General features: G+C 41.6%; 2 protein-coding genes across 3 annotated transcripts in view; one reads left to right on the top strand and one right to left on the bottom strand.

Moving 5' to 3' along the window:
• Nucleotides 1-27,910, bottom strand: part of LOC111051825 (triokinase/FMN cyclase) — a 49,360-nt gene that overhangs the window by 9,144 nt on the left and 12,306 nt on the right. For both annotated transcript variants that reach the window (XM_022338389.2, XM_022338387.2), the window contains exons 7-12: nucleotides 25,820-26,026; nucleotides 23,910-24,069; nucleotides 20,779-20,996; nucleotides 18,282-18,441; nucleotides 17,059-17,282; nucleotides 16,212-16,342 (exon numbers count right to left, since the gene is read on the bottom strand). In XM_022338389.2, coding sequence (XP_022194081.2) covers nucleotides 16,212-16,342; nucleotides 17,059-17,282; nucleotides 18,282-18,441; nucleotides 20,779-20,996; nucleotides 23,910-24,069; nucleotides 25,820-26,026 — 1,100 coding nt within the window. The remainder of the gene's footprint in view (nucleotides 1-16,211; nucleotides 16,343-17,058; nucleotides 17,283-18,281; nucleotides 18,442-20,778; nucleotides 20,997-23,909; nucleotides 24,070-25,819; nucleotides 26,027-27,910) is intronic.
• On the top strand, nucleotides 10,241-11,860 carry LOC120352147 (ADP-ribosylation factor 4-like). The gene is made up of 2 exons (XM_039431810.1): nucleotides 10,241-11,161; nucleotides 11,378-11,860. Exon 2 carries the CDS (start codon nucleotides 11,423-11,425, stop codon nucleotides 11,858-11,860), a length of 438 nt encoding a protein of 145 aa, XP_039287744.1. The 5' UTR covers nucleotides 10,241-11,161; nucleotides 11,378-11,422.

Raw genomic sequence — 27,910 nt, 5'->3', positions numbered from 1 at the left:
TCAACAGCAGCAGTAAGGTGAGTGACCAGGAGGAGAAATAATACCAAAATTTGGAGGAAAATATATTGGAAATATAGCCCGTTTATTTATGGGGTTTGAGATAATTGATAGCATTGGAATAGTTGAAACTAGCCTGATATTGGAGCATGAAATAATTATTTCTCGATTCAGAGAATATGTGAACATTAGGCCTATATTTAAAGGTAGCATTCATAACAATTTTCTTTCGAGTAAATGGTCCTGTTTAAACAGAGTCGAAATTAAGCTGAGTGGCAACCCAACCATTCTAGTTCAATTAAACAGATAAGCGGTTTCTAGGCTTTTTCTGTAAAGTCGAAAAATTATTGTTGCTTTTATTTTCATCTCCAACTATATCGCCATCTTATTGTCTCAGAGCTCTTAATCCAATTCCCCTTGCCAAGCACGGGTCAAAGAGATGGAATTTGAATTATTTCATTTTTCATGTTGTCGTTCACAATCTGTGAACTGTATAACGATAATTAACATTGGAGGAGATTAGTTGTCAGATTTTTTCTGAATAATATTATTTGTCCATGAGGTTTTGGATTGAATATTTATTTTGATCATAAAATAAAGCCGGCGATAATTGCTTGGGTCCGTGGTAATTAATGTATTACGATACAGAAAATAACAGGAGTTATTTTTCTGTGGATAGAAGTATATTATGTAGCAACCGATTATTCATGGTATTTGAATAAGTTGCGTGTGATTAGGCAACCGATTATTCATGGTATTTGAATAAGTTGTGTGTGATTCGGCAACCGATTATTCATGGTATTTGAATAAGTTGCATGTAATTAGGCAACCGATTATTCATGGCATTTGAATAAGTTGCGTGTGATTGTAAGTCATAGTGTACTACAATCGTTTTTGTTGGTTTCAAATTTTGATCAATCTCTCTCCAATATTTTATTGAAAATGAAAATATCCATAAAGTGATTTTACTGAAATAAAATCTTCATTATTTCATTATTTCAAATTCATCTCGTTTTGAAAGAAACTGGAGCTGTATTGGTATTACAGTAGTCTATGCTTTATTGTGCTATTGTTTTAATTGTGATTTAGTCACGTTCAGTAGACAGGTCCGAGTTTCCCACGGCCTGTGCTTGTAGACATTTTCTATGGCTATATTTCTATCTTCAATAATATAATTCTAATAAGGAATTTTATGAGAAAAGGCTTGTCATCATCTCATATAGGAATTGGCATCGAGAAACAGCATTTTTCCTATTATACCGTTCTGCCAGTTAAATCTGAATTTCAGTGCTACGTGCCTGTTGAGCGGTCGACGCATAGCGATAAGATAAAATAATCAATTTATTTTGTCTACTAAACAGATTATTCTCGTCCGATCCTGCATTGTTTTTCATTTTATTCAATCTAATAATTCCCGTTTATTCCTGTTTTTCCCCGTTTATGGTTGCTTCTCAAACTTCACTTAGTCAGTCCGTTGTGAGCTACCGAGTAGGCAACATCGGGTGACAGGCTATAGTAAAGCGACCTTATTACTAGTGACTTTTTGATTTGCATCTTTATTTCTTTCATCATTTTTTACTTCAAATAACATCTCCGAGTTCTAGTTCTTTTTTTTGGTGCTTTTTCTGGAGTTTTGAGACTTGTGTTTTTTTTATTATCTCCAAACTTGGTCAACGCCATCATCAACTGCTCTCTTTTAATATCACTCATCACCACTTCTTATCTTCCTCCCTGTCTACGTCTTCGAGTCCTCTCAACGACCACTTTTTTTTAAAAAAAAAAAAGAGGAGAAAATGCCGTCTTTCCGGGCCTGCTTTACGGATCAGGTGTTGCGGGAGATGGAGCGGCTGTCGATGACCGAGAAGGCGAGGTTCACGCCTTTCCAGGCGTTGCGCACCCGACATGCGAACCGAACCCCTGAAGGACTTCGGGAGGTGTTGAGGAACTTAAAGAGAGACACTCTCCTCGGGTTTCCTCTAATTCGGGGGGGAGGTATTGCCCTGGCAGTGGTGAACCGGAAAGAGGCTACTACCACCATCTTGGACCCCGGTCACAAGACTTCGGCAGACGATTATGAGGCCATCCATGCCATCATGGCCAAGTATTGCCAGGTGAAGAGACTGCGCCGCATCACCGGATGGGAGGTGCAGTGTTTCCAACACAACCGGGAAGGCCTCACCCGGTGGCAATCGGAGCGTATTATAGGTCAACAGCTACTCCGGCTCCTCCAGCAGCGGACTCCGCCGGTAGATAGCATGGTAGAGGCTGCCTCCAGGGAGCTGTTCGAGGAGTTCCCCGCTCTGCGGACGAGCCGCGACCGCAACATCGTAGTCACGGTGACCCAGCCCGCTCACCAACCTCTTCCTAGTCCGGTTCGGGCCGACACTCCACTGCCATCAACCTCTACAGTCGCTGATACCCCTATGGAGGTCCCAGAGGTCCCCACGGAGGATGAAGACGCCTTACTCGAGGGAGGAGGCGGGGGCTTCTCAATCTCACCCGCATACGGGACCTCTGAGGAGGCTGTCCGCCCCGCGACCCCTCCTTTCGCCGTAACAACGACTGCGACCCCGACTCCCCCTACCCCAGTTTGGGTGCGAGAAAGGGGACTCACTGAGGCTTGGGGAGCAGCCTCCACTGAACCCCGCGAACTTCCAGGGGGTTCCAGCTGCTTCCCTGTTACCAGCAGCCAGCCATTGTCACCCCCCCGTCCCGCCGCTACCGTCCACCCGGACGAATCCGAGGTCTTCGAGCTCTCCTCTGAGGACGAAGAGGAAGACTCATCATTGCCGCCGGCAGTTCGCCTATCTACCACCGACTGCGGACGAGGCCTTGCCCTAATCACCATTGGGGATCGGCCTACGGTGAGGAAGGTCACCCACCAATCCTTCCGCCCCGGAAGGCGCCCTCGCGCCGGCCGTCCGAGGATCCGAGTGCGCCTCCCGGACGGGCAACGGGCTTGGGTCAAGCCATAGGTGAGTAGTCACGGCGTCCTCGGCAGTGTGAAAACACGGCCATGCAGGGCGAAAGCCCGGCACATGCAGTGCGCAAGCACGGCGAAGCAAGGCAGTGTGAGAACATGGCCATGCAGGGCGAAAGCCTGGCACATGCAGTGCGCAAGCACGGCGAAGCAAGGCAGTGTGAAAACACGGCCATGCAGGGCGAAAGCCCAGCACATGCAGTGCGCAAGCACGGCGAAGTAAGGCAGTGTGAAAACACGGCCATGCAGGGCGAAAGCCCGGCACATGCAGTGCGCAAGCACGGCGAAGCAAGGCAGTGTGAGAACACGGCCATGCAGGGCGAAAGCCCGGCACATGCAGTGCGCAAGCACGGCGAAGCAAGGCAGTGTGAAAACACGGCCATGCAGGGCGAAAGCCCGGCACATGCAGTGCGCAAGCACGGCGAAGCAAGGCAGTGTGAGAACACGGCCATGCAGGGCGAAAGCCCGGCACATGCAGTGCGCAAGCACGGCGAAGCAAGGCAGTGTGAGAACACGGCCATGCAGGGCGAAAGCCCGCACATGCAGTGCGCAAGCACGGCAAAGCAAGGCAGTGTGAAAACACGGCCATGCAGGCGAAAGCCCGGCACATGCAGTGCGCGAGCACGGCGAAGCAAGGCAGTGTGAAAACACGGCCATGCAGGGCGAAAGCCCGGCGTTCCTTTTGCAGTGCAAAAGCACCGCGTCCTTATTTTTGCAGTGCGAGAGCACGGCGACTCATTGCAGTGCGGAAGCACGGCGTTTCCCTTGCAATGTTATTTATGTTCTCAGAACCTGTCTGAGGTGTTGTTCACCTCGTTTTTTTGTGTTACCCGCCCCTCCTGGCAGTGCCAGAGCACCGCGATTCTCATCTGCAGTGCGGAAGCACGGCGTCCTCGGCAGTGTGGAAACACGGCAACTCTGCAGTGCGGGAGCACGGCGTCCTTTTCGCGATGCGAAAGCATAGCGTTCCTGGCAGTGCGGAAGCACGGCGCCCCGGCAGTGCGAAAGCACGGCGTTCCTTTTGCAGTGCGAAAGCACCGCGTCCTTATTTTTGCAGTGCGAGAGCACGGCGACTCATTGCAGTGCGGAAGCACGGCGTTTCCCTTGCAATGTTATTTAAGTTCTCAGAACCTGTCTGAGGTATTGTTCACCTCGTTTTTTTGTGTTACCCGCCCCTCATGGCAGTGCGAGAGCACCGCGACTCTCATCTGCAGTGCGGAAGCACGGCGTCCTCGGCAGTGTGGTAACACGGCAACTCTGCAGTGCGGGAGCACGGCGTCCTTTTCGCGATGCGAAAGCATGGCGTTCCTGGCAGTGCGGAAGCACGGCATTCCTTTTGCAGTGCGAAAGCACCGCGTCCTTATTTTTGCAGTGCGAAAGCACGGCGCTTCTTGCAGTGCAAAAGCACGGCGTCCCCCATCGCAGTGCGCAAGCACGGCATGCAGGGCGAAAGCCCGGCCCGCAGGGCGAAAGCCCAGCAAAGGTAGTGCGCGAGCTTGACCAAGGCAGTGTGGGAACACTGCAGCCAGATTGCGAGCTCGTCCGAACGTCGTGCGCAAGCATGACACATTGGTCAGTGAGTGTCTGGATTGTCATTACGCGGACGCACACCTTCGCGGTGTGGGAACACTGCGGCAGTGTGAAAACACGGCACGCAGTGCGCAAGCACGGCCTGCAGGGCGAAAGCCCGGCGATTTGTTTCTGTGTTTTTGTGTTTCTGTGTTTTTGTGTTTTTGTGTTTTTTGTGTGTTTTGTGTGCCCTGTGTTGTCCCTCCTGGCAGTGCGAGAGCACCGCGACTCTTACCTGCAGTGCGAAAGCACGGCGTCCTTTTGCAGTGTGAAAACACGGCGACTCGGCAGTGCGAAAGCACGGCGTCCATTTATGTACAGTGCGAAGCACGACACTTCCCGGCAGTGTCCTGCAAGTGTGACACGGCGCTCCCCGCAGTGCGAAAGCACGGCGCTCTCACCTGCAGTGCGGAGCACGGCGTCCTGGGCAGTGCGAAGCACGGCGACTCGGCAGTGCGAAAGCACCGCGTCCTTATTTTTGCAGTGCGAGAGCACCGCGACTCTCATCTGCAGTGCGGAAGCACGGCGTCCCCGGCAGTGTGGAAACACGGCAACTCTGCAGTGCGGGAGCACGGCGTCCTTTTCGCGATGCGAAAGCATAGTGTTCCTGGCAGTGCGGAAGCATGGCGCCCCGGGCAGTGCGCAAGCACGGCATTCCTTTTGCAGTGCGAAAGCACCGCATCCTTATTTTTGCAGTGCGAGAGCACGGCGACCCATTGCAGTGCGGAAGCACGGCGTTTCCCTTGCAATGTTATTTAGGTTCTCAGAACCTGTCTGAGGTATTGTTCACCTCGTTTTTTGTGTTACCCGCCCCTCCTGGCAGTGCGAGAGCACCGCGACTCTCATCTGCAGTGCGGAAGCACGGCGTCCTCGGCAGTGTGGAAACACGGCAACTCTGCAGTGCGGGAGCACGGCGTCCTTTTCGCGATGCGAAAGCATGGTGTTCCTGGCAGTGCGGAATCACGGCGCCCCGGGCAGTGCGGAAGCACGGCGTTCCTTTTGCAGTGCGAAAGCACCGCGTCCTTATTTTTGCAGTGCGAAAGCACGGCGCTTCTTGCAGTGCGGAAGCACGGCGTCCCCCGTCGCAGTGCGGAAGCACGGCGGTCTCTTGCAGTGTGCAAACACGGCGTCCCCCATTGCAGTGCGGAAGCACGGCGGTCCTTTGCAGTGCGAAAGCACGGCGCTTCTTGCAGTGCGAAAGCACGGCGTCCCCCATCGCAGTGCGGAAGCACGGCGGCCTCTTGCAGGGTGCAAACACGGCGTCCCCCTTTGCAGTGCGAAAGCACGGCGCTTCTTGCAGTGCGGAAGCACGGCGTCCCCCATCGCAGTGCGGAAGCACGGCGGTCTCTTGCAGTGTGCAAACACGGCGTCCCCCATTGCAGTGTGGAAGCACGGCGGTCCTTTGCAGTGCGAAAGCACGGCGCTTCTCGCAGTGCGAAAGCACGGCGTCCCCCATCGCAGTGCGGAAGCACGGCGGTCTCTTGCAGTGTGCGAACACGGCGTCTCAACGCAGTGCGAAAGCACGGCGCAGATCTTCAAGATCTTCTCTGAAGCTAGGCCTAGGATCTGGCCGGGTAGCTTGCTCATTTCTTGGATGGTGCCGACGCATCACCACCGGTTGGCGAGGAGCCAACCTGGCGCCCAGTTTGTGTTCGGTCTATGTTGACCGGCGGAGAGGCGGCAGAATGTATTCAAGCATTTGGGACATTCTGTCTGCCGTTTACCCCTTCCATCCTCACCCCCCCTCTCCTCCCCCTCTCTTTTCCCCCCCTTCCCTTAGTAGGAACAGTGTGTCACGATGTATATCGTAACTAGAGAAAGGAATTGAATTTAGGGCTCATTTATTCGATGCTCGGCTATCTTTCATAGAATCTGAGGGGTCAACATTCAAGCCAGCCACTGGCCTACCGCTCAGCGATGCTGCGCATCCTCTCTCCCCTCCCTCTCGGTCTCTGAGGGAGGCTCGAGAAAGGCCAGCAGGAGGCAGTCGAGTTCGGAGAGCCAAGTCGAGCGGTCGAGGGAGGTGAGAAGGAAGCAGCGAGCAGCTAGCAACGTCACAGTATGCCTTGTACTAAGTGAACTCCGATTTCTTCAGCGACCGGGAGTTGTGTTGAGGCTAAAGTTGATTAGCCTCTCACACAGTGAACTCCACTGCTCTACACTCGTTTGGGCGAGTGTTGAACAACATTTAACCTGTTTAGACGATGGGTTGCCAGTTTCGACCAACGACAACACGTCAGGTTTGGTCGAAACCTGACTCCCCATTGGTAGGCCACCAGTGGGACATCGAGGCGAGAAAGGACATCCGGGAAGGTGTGGAAAAGCCTTTCCCGCAACTCCGCAGCCGATCCGGACCCCAGGAGGACAGCTGGTGCCGGCAAGTAGGACTTAGGAAAGTCCAGAGTGCTGGCCGCCGCAGCGCACTAGTCCAGTGCGGGATCGCAAGAGGACATCGGGAAGGTGTGGAAAAGCCTTTCCCGCAACTCCGCGGCCGATCCGGACCCCAGGAGGACAGCTGGGCCCGGCAAGTAGGACTTAGGAAAGTCCAGAGTGCTGGCCGCCGCAGCGCACTAGTCCAGTGCGGGATCGCAAGAGGACATCCGGGAAGGTGTGGAAAAGCCTTTCCCGCAACTCCGCGGCCGATCCGGACCCCAGGAGGACAGCTGGTGCCCGGCAAGTAGGACTTAGGAAAGTCCAGAGTGCTGGCCGCCGCAGCGCACTAGTCCAGTGCGGGATCGCAAGAGGACGTCCGGAAGGTGTGGAAAAGCCTTTCCCGCAACTCCGCGGCCGATCCGGACCCCAGGAGGACAGCTGGTGCCCGGCAAGTAGGACTTAGGAAAGTCCAGAGTGCTGGCCGCCGCAGCGCACTAGTCCAGTGCGGGATCGCAAGAGGACGTCCGGGAAGGTGTGGAAAAGCCTTTCCCGCAACTCCGCGGCCGATCCGGACCCCAGGAGGACAGCTGGTGCCCGGCAAGTAGGACTTAGGAAAGTCCAGAGTGCTGGCCGCCGCAGCGCACTAGTCCAGTGCGGGATCGCAAGAGGACGTCCGGGAAGGTGTGGAAAAGCCTTTCCCGCAACTCCGCGGCCGATCCGGACCCCAGGAGGACAGCTGGTGCCCGGCAAGTAGGACTTAGGAAAGTCCAGAGTGCTGGCCGCCGCAGCGCACTAGTCCAGTGCGGGATCGCAAGAGGACGTCCGGGAAGGTGTGGAAAAGCCTTTCCCGCAACTCCGCGGCCGATCCGGACCCCAGGAGGACAGCTGGTGCCCGGCAAGTAGGACTTAGGAAAGTCCAGAGTGCTGGCCGCCGCAGCGCACTAGTCCAGTGCGGGATCGCAAGAGGACGTCCGGGAAGGTGTGGAAAAGCCTTTCCCGCAACTCCGCGGCCGATCCGGTCCCCAGGAGGACAGCTGGTGCCCGGCAAGTAGGACTTAGGAAAGTCCAGAGTGCTGGCCGCCGCAGCGCACTAGTCCAGTGCGGGATCGCAAGAGGACATCCGGGAAGGTGTGGAAAAGCCTTCCCGCAACTCCGCGGCCGATCCGGACCCCAGGAGGACAGCTGTGCCCGGCAAGTAGGACTTAGGAAAGTCCAGAGTGCTGGCCGCCGCAGCGCACTAGTCCAGTGCGGGATCGCAAGAGGACGTCCGGGAAGGTGTGGAAAAGCCTTTCCCGCAACTCCGCGGCCGATCCGGACCCCAGGAGGACAGCTGGTGCCGGCAAGTAGGACTTAGGAAAGTCCAGAGTGCTGGACGCCGCAGCGCACTAGTCCAGTGCGGGATCGCAAGAGGACATCCGGGAAGGTGTGGAAAAGCCTTTCCCGCGACTCCGCGGCCGATCCGGACCCCAGGAGGACAGCTGGTGTCCGGCAAGTAGGACTCAGTAAAGTCCAGAGCGCGGGCCGCCGCAGCGCACTAAACCAGTGCGGAACCGGAAGAGGACCTCTGGGAAGGCCAGGGAAAGCCTTTACCAGAGCTCCGCAACCAACCCGGACCCCGGGAAGACACCCGGTGCCCAAGGACTAGGACTTAGTCCCGACACGAAGCCCTTTCTCACGACTAACACCATAAGGTTCCTGTTCCCTTCTTTCCGCGACCAACCCTGTTTGGCAGTGCGAAAGCACGGCCCCTCTTTCCCAAAAGAGGGAAACATTCCTCCAAAGCACTCAAAACCCTGTTTCAACCCCCAACCCGAGCGAGGGTGGTTGACGGACGCCCCACCAAGACTCCCGTCCCCTGCCGCGGCCCTCCCCAGTCGCCGACTGAGTTTAGCCGGCCCAGAGCGACACTGGGAACTCTGATAGAGACAGGTGTGGGCAAAAATCTACTCAGATTGTATACTATCAAGTTATCAAAATCGAAAAAATCATGATTTTTTTCAAAATCGAAAAAAATCATGATTTTTTCGATTATTTTTCTATTACTTCCCCTACTTGATAAACTTTCTCTTTAACTTATTTTCTTTGTTACTTGAACTTTGAAAATTATCGCCAGTAGAAAGTTTTTTTTCAACTGCTCTCACAGACTTAACATCTTGGGGCATTACAGTAAACAATATATTATGTCAAAAATCACAAGTTCAATATGAGCAAAATACAACTATATTATTAGGCTCAACTCACACTTACGCGACTCAGGTCGAGAAGAGACTTGACTCTAGTCGATAGCATGTGTTTTCAAATGGTGACGTCGCGGAGACTGAAATCGACTGGTCTGAGTGTCACCATTTGGAAACACATGCTCTCGACTAGAGTCGAGTCTCTTCTTGACCTGAGAGTCGCGTATGTGTGAGTTGAGCCTTAGACTTAAGACTATCAATATCAAAGAAAACCGGTATTGACAAAATATAATGAAAGCAATACAATTCTCTGAAGAGGATGGTGCCCACATATGCCCCACGCATGGGTAGAGGCACGTGTACGTCAAAGAGGTGTGGGGGAAGAGTGAGAGCAAGATCAAAACATTGTATTTTATGTGCGAGCGTATGACAGAAAGATGTGGCTCTGGGAAGGTAAGCAGGTCTTGAGAAGGCTTTTGAAAATCTAATATGTTTTATTTTGCTCGATGATAAATCGCGATGAATTATCCTGATTGGCCCGTTCGAGGCCATGTGACCTTCCACACACACACACACAGACACAGCTGGTGGGGGAAAAGCATATAGATGGAACACTTCGTGCCGGTTGCACAAAAGCCGGTTAAATTTTAATCGCGATTAATTCTACGAGAACCAATCAGAGAAGCCGTCTTTTCAAAAAAGCCTTCTCTGATTGGTTCTCAAGAAATTAATCACGGTTAAAATTTAACCGGCTTTTGTGCAACCGGGCCTTCATCATACGATACTCGCCTACACTCACATCTTCCCCCACAGTTACACCTTACACCAATTCAACCAGAATACATATATGCGTGTATCCTTTATGGGGATGATGAGGTACGTCTGGACCTTGACAAAGTGATTTTGAGTCTGATTCTGTAAGTTTAGCTATAGTAAAGTCCATGTTTTAATGGCATTATTTGATTAACAATGATGTTGCTATCAACAAATAATATTGATTCGACAAAGCAGATAGCGCTATCCTTTCTTATCTCCGCAACGTTTCCAGATTGTTTTTCAACAATGTAGAAATATTATTAACAAAATATTTAATCTCAATAATGAAAATTTATTATTTAATAATTGAAAAATATATTTTCTTGGCAAATAAAATATAATTGATAATTTTAAATAAGAATTAACAGTAAATAGCACATCAGATATACTGTTATACAGCTATCCTCTACAGAAGGCAGTGGCAAGACACGAAATCGGCAACGCTATATTCCTATCTTTCTCTAGGCTACTGCCATTATAACATGGACCTCACTAAAACCATCCAACAGCCATCCTTTAACGGGAGTAACAAGGACTTATCCAATATGAGCGATTAGATACAGTTTTGACTGCGAGAACTACTCTTCAAATGGAGGCAGAAAATCTAAGGCTCAACTCACACTTACGCGACTCAGGTCGAGAAGAGACTCGACTCTAGTCGAGAACATGAGTTTCGAAATGGCGACATTCAGACCATTCGGTTCTAGTCTCCGCAACGTCACCATTTGAAAACACATGCTCTCGACTAGAGTCGAGTCTTTTCTCGACCTGAGTCGCGTAAGTGTGAGTTGAGCCTAAATGTAGGTATGTCTAAACATGCCGAAAAGAACATCGGACTGCGCAGCCAACCGTGCAACGCGCAGAGTGCCATGCAGCGAACCGCGCAGCGAATTTCACAACAATAACATTCAGTCACATGGCGAATATTTTCCAATTTCAATAATCATCTGTTTTTTTGTAATTTTCACTTCAAAACATCAGTTTTCGTAAGTGTCAGTGATATCGGAAAACAGCACTTTCCAGTTCATTTTTTTAACATGATTATAATATTATCTAATTTAGATTCTCTAATCATACTTTATTGTATGTATGTTCCCTAACAATAGGGAAAGAATGGACGAAGCTGCTAAAGACTTGCAGTACATGATTCAAGAAGATGAACTTGCAAGAAATGCAGTCGTACTGATATTTGCGAATAAACAGGATCTCCCGAAGGCTTTGACAACGTCGGAACTAAGCGACAAATAAGGTCTGAATCAGATTAGAACTAATAATTGGTACCTTGTTTTTGTAGATTGGAATAATAATTGGTACCTCTTGTTATTGTAGATTGTTATAGTTGTAATAGTTGTTGATAAGTTGGAGCTGCATACGGTGTTTGCAAAATATAACCTATTCATTTGTACCTCATTTATGAACTAACCATTTTGATGTACGTTAGCGATAAACTATCTCGCTTTTTTAGGTTTCAAAGTATAGTTTCCGTGATAGGATCAGAACTGCCAAAATCATGGGGCTAACAATTTCAAGTGTTTTCACACGACTGTTTGGCAAGAAGCAAATACGCATACTTATGGTTGGACTCGATTCCGTCGGAAAAACTACCATTTTGTACAAGCTAAAACTGGGCGAAATAGTAACAACTATTCCAACAATAGGATTCAACGTAGAAACAGTTGAGTACAAGAACATATGCTTCACTGTTTGGGATGTCGGTGGTCAAAACAAAATCAGACCGCTGTGGCGCCACTATTTCCAAAATACCCAAGGACTGATTTTCGTTGTCGACTCCAGCGATAGGGAAAGAATAGACGAAGCTGCTGAAGAGTTGCAGTACATGATGCAAGAATATGAACTTAGAGATGCAGTTTTATTGATCTTTGCGAATAAACAGGATGTCCCGAACGCTATGACAACCAATTTGAAATTAAATATGCTGTTCAAATAAATGTAAGGGTATAATTGTATAATGATTTTTCTTTTGATTATCTATTCCAGTTTGTCTAAAGTTTAGGCTAATTTCGTGTTTTTGTTCTGGTAGAGACTCCGCTCTCCAATATGAAAACAATTATTGCTTTTTGTGTTCTCAAGTTCATGAATATACTTTATTTTTAATAACAATTCATGTTTTCGTTCTGGTAGAGAGTTGCTCTCCTTTAAAAATGGTATTATTCCATTTCTGTTTTCAATTTCATTTATATAGCCTACTGTATTTTTAATGATTAATTATTGAACGTTGGTAGGTACAATGTGTAATAATAGAAAATCGTATTATTTTAAAAACTTATCGAGATGTAGGAAGGATTGCGCGGTTTGCTGCACTGTTCAAGGTTTGGTTCGGCATGTGTGCATATACATTGAAGATTCATATTTTTTCAACATTATCAGTCATGTAAAGTATTTTTTCTACAACTGCAAGTAAAAAATGAATTTACATACTCAATTCTCCTCGTAAAACAGTTTATTTCTGAGAAGAATCTACTTTTTTGCTCGCTAAACATCTGCGCTTGCGCAGTCGATTTTATTTACGCTCGCTAATCATTTGCGCATGCGCAGGAGAGTTTCTTTACACTCGCTAATCAGTTGATGATAAGCAGCTCGCCAAAAGTAAGTCAGATCTCAACCTAAAAAGTCGGTAATTGTACCGGTTTTGCACTCTGCAGCCATGATGAATATCAGTGAAGAAGAATTATTATTAACTACACCAGCTATAAAGTAATTCAACAGGTTTGGTCGGTTGTAAAAAAAATTTTGTAAGTAATTCGCGCGTAATGCTTCTTTATGCGATAAAGTCGCGCATTACGCTCTTGATACATAAATAGTTATTGCATCTGCAACCTTATCGCTTCCTCGATGCTCGATCTGGCAACATATCTTTTTCCATATTGCTTCCATTCCCAGATTATTTTCTACCGATTTATAGTGAGGTCCTAGCAGTGAAGAATTATGGGAGAACAGGGGGTCGCCGATTATATTTGACTCCATTTTGCCACAGAGCGTACACAGCTGTAACTCAAATCATCCCATTACATTTTTGATCTAATATTCGTTTTTATTTTATTTGATAAAAAAATCTGGTGTGGTACACTCATACAACTTTCCTTGCTCATTGATCTATAAGCCTCATTCTTAAACGAGGATAATTTAGGGGAATAACATTATGCCGATTGGCGGCTAAATAATTAAAACTACGATTATACTATTGTTATTTTGTTCAGAGTACATTAATTTTCCTTTGTTTGAATTATGAAATTTGAGGATTTTTTAAAAGTTGTCAAAACAGCTGCTCTACAAATAAAATATCGACATGTGTTCTTTTGAATTATTCATTGCTCTACCTACCTACCTCACGCACGAGAAGGTACAGTAAAGTAAATTTCTCAAGGATGGGGTGGACCCCCTGTTAGTTTCTCAGGGAGGAGACTCATGACAGTCAATAGAGCTGATATATAACTATACAGGTTATGTATTTGAAAAAAATCGGTCAAGTCCTTTTTGAGAAAATCGTGAAAAACATGGTTTTTTAGCAATTATCCGCCATTTTTCTCAAGAATATTACGGAGCTCATGGAATTTTCTCAGAAATGGGACCCATGCCAGTTGATAGGGCTCATAAATAGCTATCCATGGTATAAATTTGAAGAAAATCGTTAGAGCCGTTTTCGAGAAAACCGTGAAAAACATGGATTTCTAGTCATTATCCGCCATTTTTCTCAAGAATATTACGGAGCTCCTGAAATTTTCTCAGAGATGAAACTCATGCCAGTTGATAGGGCTTATAAATAGCTATCCATGGTATAAATTTGAAGAAAATCGTTAGAGCCGTTTTCGAGAAAACCGTGAAAAACATGGCTTTTCAGTCATTATCCGCCATTTTTCTCAAGAATATTACGGAGCTCCTGAAATTTTCCCAGAAATGAGACCCATGCCAGTTGATAGGGCTCATAAATAGCTATCCATGATATAAACTTGAAAAAAATTGTTAGAGCCGTTTTCGAGAAAAACGTGAAACACATGGTTTTTTAGTAATTATCCGCCATTTTCTCCGCCATCTTGAATTGAATTTTATTGAATTTCTTATTGTCGGATCCTCATGGTATAAGGACCTTAAGTTTAAAATTTCAAGTCAATCGGTTAATTAGGAATGGAGTTATCGTGTTCACACACACACACACACACACACATACACACACACACACACACACACACACACACACACAAATCATGTTTTTGGACTCAGGGGACCTTGAAACGTATAGAAAACATGAAATTAGGGTACCTTAAATTTTTACTTCCCTTGCCCTATTACCATAGGTAAGTGGAAAGTATTGCTTTCCAAAAAAAATTAAGGTACCCCAATTTCATGTTTTCTATACGTTTCAAGGTCCCTTGAGTCCAAAAACATGATTTTTGGGTGTTGGTCTGTGTGTGTGTATGTGTGTGTGTGTATATGTGTGTATGTCTGTGAACACGATAACTCCATTCCTAATTAACGATTTTTTTTCAAATTTATATCATGGATAGCTATTTATGAGCCCTATCAACTGGCATGGGTCTCATTTCTGGGAAAATTTCAGGAGCTCCGTAATATTCTTGAGAAAAATGGCGGATAATGACTGAAAAGCCATGTTTTTCACGGTTTTCTCGAAAACGGCTCTAACGATTTTCTTCAAATTTATACCATGGATAGCTATTTATAAGCCCTATCAAATGACATGAGTTTTTTCTGGGAGAATTCCATGAGCACCGTAATATTCTTGAGAAAAATGGCGGATAATGACTGAAAAGCCATGTTTTTCACGGTTTTCTCGAAAACGACTCTAACGATTTTCTTCAAATTCATACCCTGTATAGTTATTTATCAGCTCTATCAACTGGCATAAGTCTCCTTCCTGGGAAACCAATGGGGGGTCCACCCCATCCTTGGGAAATTGACTTAGAGATATTTCATCTGTAGAACAGCTGTTCTAACGACTTTAAAAAAATGACGACTAAAAAAAAATCATCGAATTTCACAATTCACACAAAGAAAAAGTACTCTGAAAACAATTATATATACACATATACAGAAGTCTGATCATAGTTTCAAATATGAGCAAGGAAAGTTGTGTGAGTGTTCCACACCAGATTATTTTGGAAAGCAATACAAAAATCGATTTCATGTCGAATAAATTAAAGCTGCGTTTACACCAAATCCTTATAGATTATATTATCTATTAGACATATGTGTTTGTCAAGTTCCGTTCAATCTAATACTATAAGGATTTAGTTATTAACATTTCGTCAATAGCTTTGGTGTAAACGCAGCTTAACATTCATCAATGAAACACCCCTTTGAATAATTTTATTCAAAACTTTACTGTCATGACTGAGATCAGATTTTTATTCTCATACGCACCTGAAATCTCGGCGGCTAGTTTTAAAATCTTTGATACAATCTGAACTTCAAATCAACAGAAATTAAGTTATTCGGTAGGTATTATTATTTCAATTTATCTTGAAAGTATAGTAGCAAAATATAAATCCTATTTATAATGATAAACAATTACAATTTCAATAGAAATAATTCTGAAATAACCTTTCAATAATTATTAATTAATACTGGTACCGGTAACTGAAGCCTATTTTAGAGGACGGACGCGTCCAGGGTGGTCAAAGTCATCAGCTTATAAAATGCCATTTTACGTGTTTCTCATACGGTATTATCTACTTAAACATTATATCATTTATTCAAACATCAATTTTAAAATCAATTGGGACTATACGATTTATTTATGTCGTATAATTGCATGATAGTTCAAGAAAAACCGTGTGGCTTTGTGGAGATGAATTTATCATTTTAGTTGTGAATTGATCGGACCAGCTATTCAATGAGTTTAACGTGTTGGATCCCAGACAGCTTTACTTCAAGGAAATACTATGCAGATTACACAAGAATCCAACAACGTTTCAAACCAGAAACCACAACCACAATACCAGATACAGGAATCTTCTCATCACCAATGTTGCAAGGAAGCCACTATACCAAAGACATTTCAATCATTTAGCACCAAAATTATATGATCTACTTCCCACAAACTTCAACTTTACTTCCTTTACAAGGTAGGCACTATATCAAAGACATTTCAATCATTTAGCACAAAAATGTACGGTATTTATTTAATCATAAAGTTCAGATTTTCAAACTAATTTCGAACTTTCTAATCTTATCCAAATTTGGGAGAGAAATAGTACCTTATTTTTCTCTCCCAATAATTTTAATGATGTTCTTTTTGAAAAATGAAGAGTTAGTCAAGTTACCTAGCGACCATATTCTTTGTGGAATCACAGCCGACTTGTGCTTTTTCTACGGCAAACTTGAGAGCCGTCAGCCATCCGTCGGATTCAGACCTCTTCTTGAACTCATTCAATGCTGGTATCAACGCGTCCAACTGAAAATTAATATTGTAATAAGTAACAAGCAGCTCACAGAAAAATCTATTCAATTGAATTAAATAAAGAATCTGATTGATATTTTAAGCAAATCAACCAAGCATCATCAAATTCAGAAAGTTTCTTAAACTTATTGGAAGTTGGAAACTGCATAAAACTTGTATCAAGTTGATTTATTTTTACTAGAAAATTAGTTGTATCGGATAACTTTATGCATTGAGGGAATTGAGGAATTTCATAATAAGTTGGTTTGCATTATGCCTTCAATTTGATTCAACTTGGTTCCAATAAAAAAAATTATATTCAATCAAAAATCTAGAATGAATGAATAAATCAAGGGAATTAAATATTTTGAACCACTATCATCGATTGAACTATAGCTAACTAATTGTAATAAGATTCCTTTTAATTGTCCTGCAAGAAATATTTCTTAATCAGATCGAAACTAAGAACAAACAGTAAAACAGTGTGAATTAGGTCCCGGCTGCCGGAAAAGCAGTGGTTAGGTCATGTCAGAGGACCTGAAATTGATCAGTTGCGATCTGAAAACTCTGACACCAGTCCGGAGCCAGCCAAATCACACGATATTATTATTATTTATTATAGTGTGAATTCAGTGTTATTGTTAATACTGAGTGGTTTTTATAATGGAACTAATGAAACACACCATTTCTTTAGGAAAACTAGAATAATTAATTGATATAATAATTTTTACCATAGTTCTATAGCCAATCTTTGCTGTTGAATACTTGGTGACCGTACTGACTGCTTCGGTCCAGGCTTTGTCCCAATCGAGGAGGTGCCTAGAGGCCCCCCTCAGTAGGAGGCTGTAGATAGCACCAGAAGTGCCCCCCATGGTCTGTGACGCAATGTTGGCCAACTCTACAAAACAGGTGACTGGTCTCCGTAGCGCCAGGTTATCCACATTTTTCAGGATCGCTGCATGAATATAAAAATAACTATTTTTATCTAATAATCAAAATATTCAACTAACTGCTCTTCTAAAGCTCAGAAATATAATAATAATAATAAAATAATAATAATTTATTGATTCTTCTTTACTTTCACAACAATTGAAAAAACACAAAATAATTTGTATACATCATAAAAATATAAAAAGAATCAAATGGCTCACAAGACTTTCGTCTGATCGTGAGCCTGAGAAAAATACAAACAAGAAATTACAAAAAAGGTGAAAAACAACTAAGCAAATGAAGAAGAACAAGAGGTTCAAGAAACTATAGTAAGATTAAATAATTATGTTAACAAAAGAGAGAAAAAACTACTAGAGTGTCGACAGATGAACAGAAACTAATACTAATTGGGAGAAAAATATCTTAATATTTTGCCCTGCAGCATTTGCCCTTCTTAAAGGTTTAAACTTGCCTACATGTTCTCAAACTAATACCCTATAACATGAACCATACTGCTAAATAACTTAATAAATACGTTCTTCACCTAAGTTAGTAACCCAAGAACTTATAAATACATTTATTTATTGAAAAGATACAATATGTGAGAGCACCAGGGAAACCCCATTATTGCTCTCATAACAGATAACAATTATACAATATTATAAATATTATGACATTCAATAAACTTGATTTTCTAAAGATCAGATAGAAATAGGCTACATTCTTTACCCAAGGTGGTAAGACAAGAAACGTCATAAATATTTCTACTAAACAGTTAGTAGTCAAATACTGATGAGGTTCAAATGAGTTAGTGTTGAAGAAGCACATAGAATTCCAATCTGGGACATGCTTCACAAAATTAGAAATCCTGTAATATAGGAAAAACGCCAACTTAAGCTGGATTCCCACACAACAGAGACAGTGAACAGTGAGAATATAATTCCCATAAGTAATAATGGGACTATCCATACTCGCTCGGCCGGTCTGAATGAAAATAGTTCCATTAGAACTTAATGTCAACTACCATCAGCAAGTTGCCGGAAAGTAGTTCCACAATCTCCGTCGCCACAGCCGCTGTCCAGCTGATTCAGCCTTTCCTCTGCTTCGATCAGTTCTCGGCAAACTGCTTTCAAACACTGCTTCAACAGTTCTGCATCCTGCTCTCCAAATGTCGGCCCTGTCAACTGGCAAACAACAACATAATGTATGACAGTATGAATAAAGAACATAAAAAATTATGAAGAATTCTAATAAGAAACTATAAAAATACAATAATTTGAAAATATTTTAATTAATTCAACACAATGTTAATAGATCTATGAATGAGATAGATTCTATAAATTGAAAATCATTTCATAGATACTTATTAATTTGCTTATTTAATTTAAGTAACTTATTACGGCTGTGCAAAGGCTGAAAATAAAAATTCTACTGGTGATATTTTTCAAAGTTTTTCGATTAGTATCCTGAGATAACTTTTTCATTTTTATAGCTTGATGATATACATTTTATGAACTTTGAAAAATATCACCAGTAGAAATTTTATTTTTAGCCTTAAATTCAATAGTATATTTCGCACCTAGGGCCGAAAATGAGACTTTTCTGGCTCGAAATCGGTTTTCAAGTCCGAGGCCGTAGGCCGAGGACTAGAAAAGATTGAGAGCCGGAAAAACATTTTTGCCCATGGTGAGAACGTAATTTTTCGCCACACAGGAAAATAAACAATATATATATGAGAATAATAATTATTCTCATTGTCTATTATAAGCACTTCCGAAAGCAAAAGTGGAAGGTCATAGCTCTAGCAAATCTGAGATAATCTGAATATCAAGAAATTGTCCAAGTATTTTTATTTTTTATTCTGATTTGTCTAAATAACCTAAAAGATTATGTTCAATTATGTAAGAGGTTGAGTTTATACTTTTTATTCTTCCAAATGACAATAAGATGATATTATTATAAATGTTTTAATTATTGAATGATAAACACAAATAATGAAAAGTTTTTGATCAGCTGGTTTATCACACTTGAAAAAGTTTTTGATCAGCTGGTTTATCACACTTGAAAAAGTTTTTGATCAGCTGTTTTAGCACACTTGAAATTCGGCCAATCTGATGTGATCTGAATGTCAATGGAAGTTTAGGTTAGAAGTTCTATCCTTCTATGAAAATTGAATTATTTGAATAGTTTATAATATATATCTTATCTGTATTTTATTCATTTAAATAAAATGATAGTATATTATTACAGAATACTTTATTGAATTCTAGAAGCATAAAATGATTCCGTTATCCACCATGTTCCGTGATAAACGCTTTACTAGGAGGTTTGAGGTTAGATTCTATTATACTCTGAAAATTGAATTTGAATAGTTTATAATATCTCATTTGTATTTCATTCATCCAAATAAAATGATAGTATCTTATTGCAAAAACTTTATTCAATTCTGGAAGCATAAACTGATTCCGTTTCATAAACTATTTTGTAAACACGTTCACATCAAATCAGAATCAGCTGACTTCAAGGTTATTTTACAGCCCTAGGGCCGTAAAAATTTTACCGGCCTGGTCAGAAAACAATCACTTTCGGCCTCCATATGACGCACGTAAACCAGCTCATTACATCCAAGTGGGGCGAAAACGTATTTTCAGTTTACCGTGACGTTTTCTAAGACTACCCGATAAAGAAATATTTTAGTACTAATGCTAAAAAATTTACCTAATTTGAGTGTTAATGCTATTAAATTTACCCAATTTTTCTTTTCAAGTAGAACTTTGAAGATTGTTGATAAATTATGTAAAACAAATGTTGATGTTACGGAACTTTTCCATAAATTTAGATAAATTTATTGTATTGTCGATTCCACTCTATTGAGCCCTTAATTACAGTGGATTACTTTAGTTCAAAGTGGATCACTGTTTTTACAATAAAGTATCAATCTCATTAATCATGATTCTCTCCTGCTTCACCGTTTGTAATATTTGATACGGTTAAATATTTACACGAGATACTGTTGTTGCGTTGGTGAGATGTAGTGATATTTATCCATAATGGAACACTAGAATGTTAAGAGTTTTTTTTTTAAATCATGAGATAAGACTTCACAAGATGTGTACAAGAATATTACTGAAAATAGAAATTACTAACGACGTTTATCAAGAGCCGTTTATCATGAAGGGTAATTCTGAAATATAGAATTTATAATGAATTACTGAACATTGCCAATAGATGTTTACGCGTTGCAAGATTATGAGATGAAATAATAATAATATTCGTATATCTTTTATTGTTGGGGAGTTCCTGACGGAAATTCCACATCGCCTGAATATATCATTTGAGCCGTTAATGGGCCTTACGACTATCATACTTCAGCCGGGACCGACAGTCGGTGAATTATGAGATAACAATGCATGATACACTTTAATATTTCTGAAAATTAATACGACGTTTTCAAGATGTTCTTGTAACATTGCTAGACAAGTAAGATTCTGAAAATACTGTACATAATTCGCAATAAATACCTCGATTGCCAAAAGATTAGGGTCTTGAACGTGGACAGCGCTCTCCCCAAAAGATAGGCGACAACCAGGCCAGGCTGCAGCCTCCGTCTCACTATCAAGCAGACTCACCCAATGCGGCTTGTCTGTTGTTTTCAGCAGACTGAACTGTACTCCAGCCATATCCAGTGATGTCACCAATGTTCCAACGTACATTCTTTCAACTTGTATATCTCTATTTTCTGAAAATATAAAAAGCATATCGATTGACAGCATAACTTGCAACAGCAAAGTAATGAAGGAAGTTTTATACTTATCTACATTCTCTGTTCTGAATAAGTTAATTTTTCAACTTGTTTTAATGAGAATGTAGTGTTAGAATGCAATGGGTCATGCAAGACCTGGCAATGGATTGTGATTTGTGATAAAGAATCAATCAATAATGAATGAACAAATATATAAATAAATAATGAACATCAATTAGAGGAAGAAAGAAAAACATGTGTGAGAAATGGAATTGTTGAGGTCTAATCGCATGATCGCCGCTATTGAGAGAGTTGATCACTACAATTATCTAGGAACCATTATTAATGAGGACTGGAGCAATGCACAGGAAATAAAAGCACGCATAGGAAAGGCAAGATCTACCTTCAATTGCATGAGTGCCTTCTTCAAAAGTCACAACATCACCCTTGACACTAAATTGAGACTCCTGCGATGCTATGTCTTCTCCGTTCTCCTTTATGGTGCAGAATCCTGGACGCTCAATGAAACCACAACCAAAAAGATCAACGCTTTCGAGATGTGGCTATACAGGAGAATGATGAAAATCCCTTGGACTGCCAGGGTGACAAACGTAGAAGTTTTGAGGATGGTGAAAAAGGACCTGGAACTGATGAACATAATCAAGGCACGTAAGTTGGAATACCTTGGTCATATCATGAGAAACGAGGAGAGATACAGTTTGCTGCAGACAATTATGCAGGGGAAGATCTTTGGACGAAGAGGACCAGGAAGACGCAGGGTATCGTGGCTTAAAAACCTCAGGACCTGGTTCAACAAAACATCTACACAACTGTTCCGGATTGCTGCAAACAAAGCACGGATCGCTATGATGATCGCCAACATTCGTAACGGATTGGCACCCTAAGAAGAATCGCATGATAGCAATAGATATGCATAATTAGGATTTGATACGATATTAACAATAATTTTGGACATTTGTAATGGTGAAGATGATATAAAAATGTTTTTTCTGTGAAAATTTAAAATTAAGATTTTACCTTCTTCAACCTCAAAATTGTTTCAGCAATCAGATTTTTAACTTAAAAATTTGTAACACTAGTTCGCCTCCATGGTGCACATTGGGTAACGCTAAATGGACTAGCAAATAATGGCGGTCAGACAAACTTTTGTTCTCCTACATAATTTGGAAATATACAGTGTATATCTAGGCATTTGAGACTCATGAGCTATATATTTGTTGTGTATCTGCCATACGCAAAATAATAATAATAACAATAATATATTATTAATTCCAATGTTTTTAACGTCATTAAGTACAGTCAAATCTTGCACAGAGGACTATAACATGCAAAATAATGCAGTACCAGGTTTGAGTTAGGTAGGCTACTCTTATGATTACGACCTATATTGACTGTTATGATAAATCCTCTTTTTTTCAACCATTTAGTAACTTTTTAGGAGATGAAAAACAAGAACCTTACGTAGATTAGTCAGTTTTTCAATAATATATCCTCATCCAAGAATTTGCACAGCATTATAAAACTATTCACATTATAAAAAATTAAACAAGACTAATAAAGTTTATTTAATATCACTATCAAGTGTAATTCAGCGATAAAAACAAAGGTCACCGCAACGGTACCGTATTTTTCAAAGATGCGCGGCTCTCTATATTATTGTTTTAAAAGAAGCTCAACGACCAAACAAAGTCTATTTTTATTATTTATTATTTTAAAAGGCGACTTTCTAGGAGTATTTTAAGCCTAGGTGATGATGGGATGAATGATAATACAATGAAGGTGGAGTTATTAATGAATAAAAATTATAGGTTATGTTATCCACTTGAATTGATTTGAGTCCACTTTTCAGTCCAGAAATAAATAAACTGGAATGCCAGTATAAATAAATTATAAATTTAATCATAAATTATTACATGATCATTTTATTTATGATTGTGTAACACGGATATTTGGATTTTTCAAGAGGTATAAAATAACTTCTCAATGCAATATTTCATGTTTACTGTAGAAGAAACTCAATTTACTGCAACAATTTGTTTCTGATAGTTTTATTAAATAAAATAGGGTAAAACCTATCTTAATGGGGGCATGGGACGGTGAAGCTAGAACAATACAACTGCGAGACCCTTTGGCAGGTAGATTTAGCACATTTTCGACTCTTGTGCAATGAAGCGTATGCCCCCATCCTGTTAAGTTTAGTGACGTTATTCCACACTTGAACTTTCACTCGGGGATTCCCATTTCCATGTTCTGTACAGGTCCATCAAAGATATAATTTCCAACAATTTAGACAGTCTATACTCTGTAGCTTTGGGTGAAACATGGAATTCCTGCAGAGCTTATCGAGATGGGACAAAGATCTCAACCATGAAGGCATATACCAGTTTTTATTTATGTACAATCGAATTGTGAACCAAAGGATATTATGCTCGTCGTGTGGTAAAAACCAAACCCTGCAACGATTTTATAACTCGTATCAGGTTATCAGAGACAGTATTCAAAACAGTATTTTCAAGTCATTCTTATTAAATTTAGAAAAATAGTTGAAATCCATCATTATGGAACACAATTTTGAGCCTATTCTAATATTATCAAGGAACGAATTTCCTTGTGCTAATTGATATTTTTTAAACGATACATATTATGTCGAGTTGTAAGTTGTGGACCAGAGTGGTGGATTTTGAAGTAGGTTTTGAAAATATATTTTATGCTGCTAAGCCTATCTGGATGGGGGCATTGAGAGATCTATTGTTGAATATTGGTTGAGCATTGACATGGGTTGACAGTTATTGTTTCCCATTCCACCAGCGTTGAAGGAGGGGTATTGTTTTCTTTTGACCGTTCCATGCCTTTGAATTAATAAAATCAAACTCAATAAGCATATCATACCTAATTGTTTGTTCAGCTCTCCAGCAAGTATGTGACATTCCAGTGTAGTGGTGGATCCAAGATTATTCACAATTGCACAGACTTTATCTCCTTTCTTCAACGGTATTGACTCGATTATCTTGTCCAATAGGATCCTAGCAGCCTCATTGGCACTGCAAAACTATAAAACATTTTAAATATTTAAAATAGGTTCAAAGATATCTAAATTTAGGCCAAGTCTACGATGATTGGTGCTAGTCAATTATAATAATGTATCTAAAATTATTGAAATTTCAACTCATTACGAGAAGGAAAGCTTGTTTCAACAGATTAGATCAAAATGAATATTCATTTTTTTCTTTTAACAACAAGAGTATTCTATATTGTTCAATTCTAGATGTATAAATCTATTGAAGACTATCAACTCAAGATAAAGTCAACTCGTTTGAGCATTCAGTTTCCTCAGATTTCAACAATCAATGCAAAATGCAACTATATTGGTCTGATAAGAACAATAATTGAAAAATTCAATAAATACGGTAATAGTGTTCTGACAAGTAACTTTATTCAATCCAATTACCCACATTTCAAAGAGTATGTAGTATCAGTTCAACTATCAATGTGCAAACAGTTACTATTATGAGTTAGAATAGTCTGTCCACTATCATAGTTTAGTTGCAACAACGATATCACCCAAGATGGAATATTGAAAACTGGCACCAACCGAACTGGTGACGTGTGTAAGGGTACTAGTCTCAGTCAACTAGCTCTTAGTTAAATAGAGTTTCCACTAGCATCGTTCAAACGCACCATGAGGATCTTAAGATGGGTACAGACTTGAGCGCCACGAACACCGCATTTCGCTTTTCATCAGCTGATGCTATTCTTTTTATAACTGCATTTGTACAGAAACAGTAAAATACAGATACAATGAGCATAGCAACAGCTAACTTAATGAAGAGTGAAAAGCGCGTGTTCGAGGCGCATAAGTCTATACGCACCTTTAGAAGAGAAGCATACATAAGCATGTAACTGTAATATCGCCCCCTGTGGGTTGGGGGAGCTTTGAGTCGAACATCGTACTCAAGAATGTGTTGAAAACCAGAATTCACCTACAGTATCCCTGCTTGTCGTAGGAGGCGACTAAAAGGAACCCCAAGGCAACTCCAGAAGTTGCCTTGCCTTCAAACCCACGAGATCTGCCCCATCAGGGCAGTTTCGGACGGGCTAAAAGAAAAACCCAAGAGACCAGAGATGGATGAAACTCCAGGCAAAAATGTGGGTCAAGAGGCTGAGTCGAGGATAGCCGGGCGCCCTAGTGGCAGTTTGGCGTCCCCTCTCTCAGTGGAAGGACCTACAAAAAGGCCAAGAGTGGAACTCACGTAGGTCACGAGTTTGTGGGTGGAGAGACCAAACCTCACCACTGCTCAAAGAAGGACGGCCATTTAGGCAAAACTTCTTAGGAGAGGTGAGGCTTTTGACCCTGCAAAGTTTCGGAGGGGCAAAAAGAAAAAACCCAAGAGACCAATGATGGGTAAAAAACCAGGCACAAATGTGGGTCAAGATGCTGAGTCAAGGGTGGCCGGGGGCTCTAGAGGCAACTTAGCCACCCCTTCCTCAACGGAAGAACCTACTAAGAAGGCAAGGAGTGGAACTCACGTAGGTCACGAGGACTAATCAGTCTGAAGAGACTGCCAAGCATATCACACTGGATTGCGACAAGCAATCAGGTGATGAATGGGATGTTATTATAGGGAAAAACTCCTGGTTCTTGTAAAGGACACAGATACTGCTTTGCCCAACTAACATACTACTTGTGAACTCAATAAGCTTCGGTTGACGTGTGGGGTTCTTTGAACCTTTGGATCCTTGAATCCGTCCCTTCAAAAACAATAAACTGTAAAATCAGGAAAAATCATCAAATAACTTACAGGAAGCTTCTCAACCCCAGCCTCCCCATGGATGCCCACTCCAAGTTCGATTTGATCAGCTGATAATTTGAAGAGAGGAGTCGAGGAGCCAGGCAGGGTGCATGGAGCGGAACACAGGCCGAAAGTGGCCATGTTACACACTACTTCATGGCATTCCTTTGCGATGTCGACCAATTTGCTGCCACTATCAGCAAGGGCTCCTGCAATCTGATGAACAAAAAGGAAAAATAAAACATTCCATCAGCTCAAAAATACAAAGTTTCAACCTTATGAGTGCAATAATTTTTCAAAACTGATAACAGCAGTGTATCCTTGATACTGGGATAAAAAGGTTTGGCGGTGCTTTCTTTCTACTGCACAGGGTCAATTATTGATCAAGTTATCATCAATAAAGTTATAAACATTAATTTTCCAATTGCCATGTTAATGTGTTTAAAAGGAATGAAAACATTCTTTTCTTACTCATTAATCAATGTGTGACGAGCACTATTTTTAATTCAGGCCTTTTCCCAAGTTATAATAGTAAATTTAATACGCAATAGACTAGAGCCATTATCGTAAGTGAGTTAGCGAAATTTTTCTCTCTCTATTATGAACGGCCATGACTTCGAGTTTCCCAGGATAGATATTTGAAAATTGTGGCTCCGAGTCGTCGAGGAATGTAGATTATGGAATTATCTCTCAAACTTGACCTTCCTGTCGCGACATATAGTGGGGCGATTCCCCAGCCGAGAGACCAGATTACGTTTCGGAGGACACTTTGCTAGGAGCACTACGAGAGTAAAGATGTAGTCATTATGTTTCGCCCTTTTTGGGCAAGTTTCAAGTTTATATTATTAGTTAATGTAGGATTAATTTTTTTATTAAAGTTTAAAATTTCTAGTAGTGCCATGTCCTGATAAGTTTGATTGTGTTTCTTCATCATGTAGGAATAATTGTTTCTTCAAATAACCGCTAAGGTACGTAAAATAAGGTTAAAATATAATTTAGGGAATTTAATTAATTGAAACTTCCATCAGAGTATTGTAACAACAAAACTTGTTATTTTTCAAGTTAATAATATTGATTGAGAATAATCCTTTTGATTTTATTAGTGATGGAAGATAATTTTTTTTCTAAAGAAGTACAGAAAGTAGAGAAGAAAGTTTTCAGTTATGTTACATTTGAGTTATTGTTTCTGAACAGATATTATTGTAGAGAATTGCTGAAAATCAAGAAGATAATCTTAAAATTGGAATGTAAATTTTAATATTATGTCAAGTTTGAGACTTGCTAAATTTTTATATTTTTCTGACTGTGTTTTCTCATGGCGTTAAGGCTTTTAACTGAACGCTAATTTATTAAATTATACCAGAACTTTTGAATTATTTGTGAAGGAAGATCCATTAATTCTGATACAGAGAATCAGTAGTTAAAGATAAAAATCTAAGCTATATAAAATGAGGATTCAAATAGAATGAGAGAATTCAAATAATCTGTAATCAATAGATAACTCCTTTTTTAGCTTTTGATGAATTGTAGGAAGAGTTAGAAATTATTGATGCTGTAATACATTTATTTACAGCGGTTCATGTGTGACCCCAAACCAGCTTTATGTTTCACCCCTTCAAAAACCAGCTTTAAGACACAACTTCATACCATCATGTCGTAAGAGGTCCCGGGGATGATAACTGACCAGAATTGACGTAAGGCCGTTTCGGGAGACGGAGGTTCCGCATCGCAAGATGACTTCCCGACATCATCAACTCAACTCTTAGAAGGAAAGGCCGAAATAACAAAATAACATCGAAAGGAAACACGACGGAAACCATCAACAAAGTGCAGTTCAGTGAAACAAAGGGTCATACAAAAATGTCAATCAAAGTGCGGGTTTGAAATTGGTGTATGGGGTTATTGACAAAATTTGGGTTCGTTGGGTTTTCCTGTATTGAGTTTTGTTCTGAACTTAATATTTGCAACTGATATTATTTGGTTTGGTGACGTATTTATATCTAACGTAAGGATAGTAATGCGCCCCCAGATCAGAGAATAAAGGTAATGTAACGTGTTAAATTTAATATGATTCTTATTCTCTTTCGTGTCAGTATTGTT

Source organism: Nilaparvata lugens, chromosome 7, assembly GCF_014356525.2.
Source record: "Nilaparvata lugens isolate BPH chromosome 7, ASM1435652v1, whole genome shotgun sequence".
NCBI lineage: Eukaryota > Metazoa > Arthropoda > Insecta > Hemiptera > Delphacidae > Nilaparvata > Nilaparvata lugens.
The sequence above is the reverse complement of the archived record's forward strand: the minus strand, read 5'-3'. Positions and strand labels throughout refer to the sequence as shown.